The 9,082-nt window shown below is 42.4% G+C and overlaps 1 protein-coding gene across 1 annotated transcript in view; it reads right to left on the bottom strand.

The window, feature by feature from the left end:
• Positions 1–1,697: 1,697 nt before the first annotated feature.
• Positions 1,698–9,082, bottom strand: part of LOC130356416 (olfactory receptor class A-like protein 1) — a 47,128-nt gene continuing 39,743 nt past the window's right edge. The window contains exon 2 of the mRNA XM_056557947.1: positions 1,698–2,822. Coding sequence (XP_056413922.1) covers positions 1,836–2,822 — 987 coding nt within the window. The 3' untranslated portion in view covers positions 1,698–1,835. The remainder of the gene's footprint in view (positions 2,823–9,082) is intronic.

The raw sequence follows: 9,082 nt of genomic DNA, 5'->3' as shown, positions 1-9,082 counted from the left end.
TTTTTGGGTTCAAAATGTGTATTTTTCCCTTATGCTGCTATCTATTTCATAGTCCATAATTTTGGGGCCAGGTTGTCCGATAACTTGGCAAAGTGAGAACAGTATGAGTGTATGATGGTTTGGGAACATAGGTATTGAGGCACAATTCGATGAAAGGATGGCCGCATATGGCAACTTTTCTGTTTGATTTTTTTATGCAAGGGAGGAGCGTATAATTATTAAAAAGGGTATTTTTGGAGATGGACAGGCAGGCTGAAGGGGAGGAGGTAGGTCTGTATTTTGAACTTAAAAACTCAAATGGGTTTTTGGGTTCAAAATGTGTATTTTTCCCTTATGCTGCTATCCTTTTATAAGCCATAATTTTGGGGCCAGGTTATCCAATAACTTGGCAAAGTGAGAACAGTATGAGTGCATGATTTGGGAAAATAGGTGCAGAAGGACAAATGGATGAAAGGATGGCTGCATGTGGCAACTTTACTGTTTGATTTTTTTCAATGCAAAGAAGGAGCTTATAAATATTAAAAAGGTTAAGAGCGTATAATTATTAAGATGGGTATTTTGGGAGATGGACAGGCAGGCTGAAGGGGAGGAGGTAGGCTTGTATTTTGAACGTAATAACTCAAATGGGTTTTTCAGTTTAAAATGTGTACCGTATTTATCGGCGTATAACGGCGCATTTTTTAGGCAAATTTTTTTAGCCTAAAGTCTATCTGCGTGTTATACGCCGATAAGCCGCTGCAGTTCAGTGATTTAAAGTGGGCTGTCGCTGCCGGCTTCTCTCCCCCTGCTCCTTTTCTCCCCCTGGCTATCGGTGCTGCTGCCCCATTGCCGGTGCCGATAGCCAGGGGGAGAGAAGCGCTGCTGCACCGTTGCCTCCCCCATCCCCGGTTGTATAATTACCTGTTGCCGGGGTCGGGTCAGCGCTGCTTCAGGCCTCCGGTGTGCATCCCCTGCGTCGTTGCTATGCGCTGCACGGCGCAATGACGAGTGATGTCACGACGCAGGGGGTGCACACCGGAGGCCTGAAGCAGCGCGGACCCGACCCTGGCAACAGGTAATTATACAACTAGGGATGGGGGAGGTAACGGGGCAGCGGCGCCGGCAATGGGTGCCGCTGCCCCTTCTCTCCCCCGGACTATCGGCGCCGCTGCCCCATTGCCGGCGCCGCTTCTCTCCCCCTGGCTATCGGGGGAGAGAAGCGGGGGCAGCAGGGCTCTAGACCCCAGGAAAGGCAGGGAGAGAGAAGCGGGCAGCGATGGCCTCTCTCCCCCTGCCTTTCCTGGGGGCTTCTGTGACAGAAACAGTGTATCGGGGTATACACATTCACACACACGCACCCTCATTTTATCAAGGATATTTGGGTAAAAAAAACTTTTTTTACCCAAATACCCTTGGTAAAATGAGGGTGCGTGTTATAGGCCGGTGCGTGGTATATCCTGATAAATACGATATTTGAATGCACCAGCACAGATGCCAGTCACTCCTAGGGCCCGCATGGATCTGATTGTAGTTAACTAGTGACTACAATCAGGTCTTTTTCCGAGTGTATAGGGCATTTTTTTGACCAGAGACAATCATTAGGATGGGGAATAATGGTATTCATTTGTTTTGCTTTCAATGCAGTTAGATCCTTCAAAATGTTCCTATAAATGTATTCTATCAAATGTTACACAAATGCCAACTCTGATGTCAAGAAAACCATTGTAGAAATGTACAATTCATCACTTTTCCCAATCCGTGGTCACATCATACATTGGTTGTCAATAATGTGTCATTCTCATACATAGGAATACAACATATACATGCAAGACCCATGTACAAGAGTCTAATATTATTTACATAGATATAGTTTGAGTCAAACTTATTGTAGTGCTTTTCTTCTGCGATTCTTCACTTTCTGCTTTCTTTTTCCAAATACTTGAGATTTTTTGTTGCAACTTTGGGTTGGTAGCTATAAAAATGAATGGATTCAATGCAGAGTACGATGTAGCAAAAAGAACCCGAATTTCATTGATTTCAGGGTCTACTTTGGTCATAGACAAAGAGTAAATCCAAATAGTGTTGTCCATGCCGTAAAGCAAAACATACATTATTACCAGTAAAATGACAGACCGGGAAGCCTTGTGTTCTATTGTTGTATTTTGTCCTCTGTCAGAGCTTCTTTTACCATGAATAGACTTGGCGTGTTGAATTAATACATATACTATATAACTGCTAGATAAAGCCATGAGCACCAAAGATATTATGTCCCGGATTATTAGAATAGAGCCATATACTATAAAAGATTCATAGGTTTTAAAATCAGAAGTACAATAAACTAACTGCAGTGTGTATGGTGACGTTGTTGTGTTTCCTCTAGCATTTGTGAAATAAAATGCCACACAATAAATTGATAAGTTTATGCCAAAAAGAAGTGCAATGATGGTCGTTACATTCTGAGTTATGACTGGTCTGAATATGCTCCAAAACGTGTTGACTTGAGCAATTCGTGTACATTGGTAAATGCTAAGAAAACTGGTGCCACAGATAGACATGGCCCTGCTAAGTCTGAAAGACCAGAAGACAAATTTACATTGTAAGTCATTTAGTAAATGTTCTACCCCAACTCCAGCTAAAGCTTGAGGAAGAACTCTGGAAAAAATCACAGTGATGTTTGATAATATGAGGACAAGTATGATGATATTAGCTGGTAGAAGTTTCTTCTCTACTATCTTGATGCAAGCAAATTTCAGCAGGATAAAGACATTCCCAGGTATTCCTAATACAATCAGGAGGATGAAAGCAAACGTTTTAACAAGAAGACGAATTTCCATTGCTGTCTCCTGCAATAAGAAACCGAAAACATTATGGGGAGATTCTCAAAGAATTTTGTGCCCAAAAAAATCAATTTTGCACCAAAATTTGGGCACGAAAAGTATCGACCACATTTTCAAAGAGCATTGAGCCACAGTTTACACTGTTCACATCAGTTTTGTAAAAGTGGGAGTGTCCACGTATATTGTCTGCTTTACATGATATTTTCAAAGGGGTGAGAGTTATGTTTACATCAAAAATTTCACACTAGCATTTTGAAAAAAAATTGAAGTTTTATTTTTTTTAGATTTTTTTTCTTTATTTTTTTGCGAAAAGGTGTTATTTAAAGGGATACTCCGCACCCCTAGACATTTTATCCCCTATCCAAAGGATAGGGGATAAGATGTCAGATTGCCGGGTTCCCGCTGCTGGGACCTCCCATAGACTTGCATTGAGGGGGCGGGGCGTGAGGTCACACGGGGCGGAGTCATGACATCACGCTCGTCCGCCATTGTGGTCGGGATCCGAAGCCTCCAGCGTTGCCGCTGTGAGGTGGAAGCTGTACAGGTGGGTGCTGTTGCCAAGATCCTGGGGGTCCCCAGCAGTGGGACCCCGGCGATCTGACATCTTCTCCCCTATCCTTTGGATAGGGGATAAGATGTCTAGGGGTGTGGAGTACCCCTTTAAGTAACTATATAAAAAAAAAATATTATTGAAAAATGTTATCATTTTTTTTTCTTGGTCACTTACTGCACCTGCACTCACATTTAAGCTCAGAAATGTATTATTTATACAGTTATCGTTTGTCTGGATCCTAGTAACCATGAAATATTTTGTGTGGCAGAAATTTCTGTGATGTAAAATTTGGTGCAAAAATCGGCAATATAGCTGCAAAAAAAAAAATTGGCGTAAAAAAAGCTAAAGTGGCGCGAAAAAGAATTTTCACATATTTTCATATTTTTATAGCAGCGCAAGAAACCTTTGAAAATGTGAGGAGAAAAAACAAAAAAAAAGATGTGAATAATATCACTGGAACAGAAATTTCAGTAGTTTTTGAGAATTTTCCTCTAAGTATTTCACCAATTGCCTCCCGGTTTATTAAACCTTCAGTTTCTTATATGAAAAGCATGATTTAGTTTCGCTCTATGGAAACTAAATCTGTGTTATTATATGTACCACAATAAAAAGATTAAAACATTTTGTAATATTTCTATTCATATTACATTAGCTTGAACATAATTCAAAATATAGATTTTAACCCCTTCACGACGAGTGACGTACATGTACGGCGCCGCGAAGTGTCACTTGGCGCGCGGCGACGTACATGTACGTCGCGGGGTTCCGGGAGCGCTGCGTCACCGGTAGCGGTGATCGGGCCGGGATGACTGCTGTTATCTAACAGCAGGCATCCCGGCACATCGCCGAGGGGGGATCTGAGACCCCACAATGACCGCGATGGGCGCAAATCGCAGGTCAATTCAGAGCTGCGATCTGCGCGATTCCGGGTCATACGGGTCACTGGTGACCCGGTGACCCAGAAAATAAGAGGGATCGGGGGTGTCTGAGACACCCTCGACCCCCTTGAAGGGATAGGAGTTTGGTGGCAGGGGTGCCACCCCTCCTATCCCTGCTATTAGTCGGCCGAGCGACCGACTGATAGCAGACCGGGGGAGGGGGGTTAAAGTTCGGTTCCCCCGCTTTGCCCACCTATCGGTGTCCGGGCAAAACGGGGGAACTCTCCAGGGAAGGTCGGTGCCGAAGGTCCCTTACCTGGATCCCGGAGCGCGATCCTCCCCCACGTGCGACGGCGGCAGCAATACTTCTGGGTCCTGCTAGGTGAGTTTTTGCCTAGCAACATCCGGAGGGCCACAGTTTACAGTGGTCTCTAAACCGTGGCCCTCCAGATGTTGCAAAACTACAACTCACAGCATGCCCAGAGAGCTGTTTGCTGTGTGGGCATGCTGGGACTTGTAGTTTTGCAATATTTAGAGGGGTTCAGGTTGTAGATCACTAAGTGGTCTCAAATTGTAGCCCTCCAGATGTTGCAAAACTGCAACTCTCAGCATGCCCAGACAGCAGTTTGCTGTCTGGGCATGCTGAGAGTTGTAGTTTTGCAACATCTGGAGGGCCACAGTTTTGAGACCACTGGACAGTGATATACAACCTCAACCCCTCTAAATCTTGCAAAACTACAACTCCCAGCATTCAGGAACAGCATTAGGCTGTCTTGGCATGCTGGGAGTTGTACTTGCGTGCCTCCAGCCATTGCATAACTACATCTCCCAGCATGCCCTTCCGCAATCAGTACATGCTGGGAGTTGTAGTTTTGCAACAGCTGGAGGCACACTGGTTGGAAAATACTGAGTTAGGTCATAGAACCAAACTCAAGGTTTTCCAACCAGTGTGCCTCCAGCTGTTGCAAAACTACAACTCCCAGCATGCATGGTCTGTCAGTGCATGCTGGGAGTTGTAGTTTTGACCCCCCTCCCATGTGAATGTACAGGCTACATTCACACTGGCAGCAGATTACAGTGAGTTCCCCGCTACAAATTTGAGCTGCGGCAAATTTTCCGCGCAGCTCAAACTCCTAGCGGGAGACTCAGTGTAATCTGCCTCCAGTGTGAATGTAACCTAAAAACACTACACTACACTAACATAAAATAAAGAGTAAAACACTACATATACACACATACACTGCCCCTCCTACCACCCCCCTCCCCAATAAAAATGAAAAATGTATTGTACGGCAGTGTTTCTAAGATGGAGCCTCCAGCTGTTGCAAAACAAAAACTCCCAGCATTTCTGGACAGCAATTGACTGTCCAAGCATGCTGGGAGTTTTACAACAGCTGGAGGCACCCTGTTTGGGAATCACTGGCGTAGAATACCCCTATGCAAATCCCTAATTCAGGCCTCAAATGCACATGGCGCTCTCACTTTGGAGCCCTGTCGAATTTCAAGGCAACAGAATAGGGTCACATATGGGGTATCGCCGTACTCGGGAGAAATTGCGTAACAAATTTTGGGGGGCTTTTTCCCGTTTACCCCTTATGAAAAGGAATAGTTGGGGTCTACACCAGCATGTTAGTGTAAAATAATGTTAATTTTTACACTAACATGCTGGTGTTGCCCTATACTTTTAATTTTCACAAGAGGTAAAAGGGAAAAACGCCCCCCAAAATTTGTAACGCAATTTCTCCCGAGTACGGAGATACCCCATATGTGGGCGCAAAGTGCTCTGGGGGCACACAACAAGGCCCAGAAGGGAGAGTGCGCCATGTACATTTGAGGTGATTTGCACAGGGGTGGCTGATTGTTACAGCGGTTCTGACAAATGCAAAAAAAAAAAACACACCCACATGTGACCCCATTTTGGAAACTACACCCTTCACGGAATGTAATAAAGGGGGCAGTGAGAATTTACACCCCACAGGTGTCTGATGGATCTTTGGAACAGTGGTCCGTGAAAATGAAAAATTTTGCACAGCCCACTGTTCCAAAGATCTGTCAGACACCAGTGGGGGGTAAATGCTCATTGTACCCCTCATTACATTCTGTGAGGGGTCTAGTTTCCAAAATGGTATGCCATGTGTTTTTTTTTTTTTTGCTGTCCTGGCACTATAGGGGCTTCCTAAATGCGACATGCCCCCCGAGCAAAATTTGCTCTCAAAAAGCCAAATATGACGCCTTCTCTTCTGAGCATTGTAGTTTGCCTGCTGTGCACTTCAGGTCCACTTATGGGGTACCTCCATACTCAAAAGAGATGTGGTTACAAATTTTGGGGGGTCTTTTCTGCTATTAACCCTTGCAAAAATTTTAAATTTGGGGGGAAACCCACATTTTTGTTAATTTTTTTTTTTTTTTTACATATGCAAAAGTCGTGAAACACCTGTGAGGTATTAAGGCACACTTTATCCCTTGTTACGTTCCTCAAGGGGTTAATTTCCAAAATGGTATGCCATGTGTTTTTTTTTTGCTGTCTTGGCACCATAGGGGCTTCCTAAATGCAACATGCCCCCCCGAGCAAAATTTGCTCTCAAAAAGCCAAATATGACTCCTTCTCTTCTGAGCATTGTAGTTCGTCCACAGTGCACTTCAGTCCACTTATGGGGTACCTCCATACTCAGAAAAGATGGGGTTACAAATTTTGAGGGGGCTTTTCTGCTATTAACCCTTTAAAAATGTGAAATTTGGGGGAAAACCAACATTTTTTTTTTTACATATGCAAAAGTCGTGAAACACCTGTGGGGTATTAAGGCTCACTTTATTCCTTGTTATGTTCCTCAATGGGTCTAGTTTCCAAAATGGTATGCCATGTGGGTTTTTTTTTGTGTTCTGGCACCATCGGGGCTTCCTAAATGCGACATGCCCCCCAAAAACCATTTCAGAAAAACGTACTCTCTAAAATACCCTTGTCGCTCCTTCGATTCTGAGCCCTCTACTGCGCCCGCCGAACACTTTACATAGACATATGAGGTATGTGCTTGCTCGAGAGAAATTGGGTTACACATACAAGTATGCATTTTCTCCTTTTACCCCTTGTAAAAATAAAAAAATTGGGTCTACAAGAACATGCGAGTGTAAAAAATTAAGATTTTGAATTTTCTCCTTCACTTTGCTGCTTTTCCTGTGAAACACCTAAAGGGTTAAAACATTTACTGAATGTCATTTTGAATACTTTGGGGGGTGCAGTTTTTATAATGGGGTCATTTATGGGGTATTTCTAATATGAAGACCCTTCAAATCCACTTCAAACCTGACCTGGTCCCTGAAAAATTGTGAGTTTGAAAATTTTGTGAAAAATTGGAAAATTGCTGTTGAACTTTGAAGCCCTCTGGTGTCTCCCAAAAGTAAAAACTCGTCAATTTTATGATGCAAAACATAAAATAGACATATTGTATATGTGAATCCAATAAAAAAAAATATTTGGAATATCCATTTTCCTTACAAGCAGAGAGCTTCAAAGTTAGAAAAATGCTAAATTTTTTATTTTTTCATTAAATTTGGGGATTTTTCACCAAGAAAGGATGCAAGTTACCACAAAAATGTACCACTATGTTAAAGTAGATTATGTAACGAAAAAACAATCTTAGAATCAGAATGAGAAGTAAAAGCATTCCAGAGTTATTAATGTTTAAAGTGACAGTGGTCAGATTTGCAAAAAAGGGCTTTGTCCTAGAGGTGAAAATGGGCTCCGTCCTTAAGGGGTTAATTAAAAGGGTACTCCGGTGGAAAGCAAATGTTTTCAAATCAACTGGTGCCAGAAAGTTAAACAGATTTGTAAATCTCAATCCTTCCAGTACTTATCAGCTGCTGTATACTATAGATATACTACAGAGAAATTTGTAAAGTGTTTTCCAGTCTGACCACAGTGCTCTCTGCTGACACCTCAGTCCATGTCAGGAACTGTCTAGAACAGGATAGGTTTGCTATGGGGATATGCTCCTACTCTGGACAGTTCCTGACATGGACAGAGGTGTCAGCAGAGAGCACTGTTGTCAGACTGGAAAGAACTGTAAAATGTTCTCTATAGTATACAGCAGTATATAAGTACTGGAAGGATTAAGATTTTTATATAGGAGTAAATTACAAATCTGTTTAACTTTCTGGCACCAGTTGTTTGAAAACATTTGTTTCCCACTTGTTTCCACCAGAGTTGCCCTTTAAGCAAAACTAGAGTTATATTCAAAAATTTAATTGTAATAAAGAAAACTAGAGTTCTTATAGGATGACCACCTCCCATACAGGGGGACAGAGAAGAGGCTCACTAGTGGTATACTAGCAAAATCATTAACAGGTTTATTTAACATATCCCTGCTAACAGGAGTTGTCCCAGAAGATAGGAAACTAGCCAGTGTTGTGCCCATTTACAAAAAAAGGTAGTATGGAGGAATCGGACAACTGTAGGCCAGGAGTAGTTGATTCATGAAAAAAGCTTCATGTGTAAGTGGTAACCGTAAAATACAATGAATGAGTTAATATTCTTCATATAAGATAGGGCCATGAACGATTCATGTTATTCAGGATATTGGGCAGACTAGATGGGCTGAATGGTTCTTATCTATCGACATATTAAATGTTACTTTTACCAGGAGTGAAGAGAAGACATTTTTTTCATGTAATAATTAGAGATGAGCGAACTTTTCAAAAATTTGATTCGGCCGATTCGCCAAATTTTCCTGAAAAGTTTGTTTCGATCTGAATTGATATTAAAAAAGGCTATTTCTAGCCTACATACAGCCTCTATAGGGGTATAGAACACTTTGCTGTGTCCTAAAATGCATATGGAG

The sequence above is a fragment of the Hyla sarda genome, chromosome 2, assembly GCF_029499605.1.
Source record: "Hyla sarda isolate aHylSar1 chromosome 2, aHylSar1.hap1, whole genome shotgun sequence".
Classification (NCBI taxonomy): domain Eukaryota; kingdom Metazoa; phylum Chordata; class Amphibia; order Anura; family Hylidae; genus Hyla; species Hyla sarda.
This window is presented reverse-complemented; position numbering and strand designations above follow the sequence as displayed.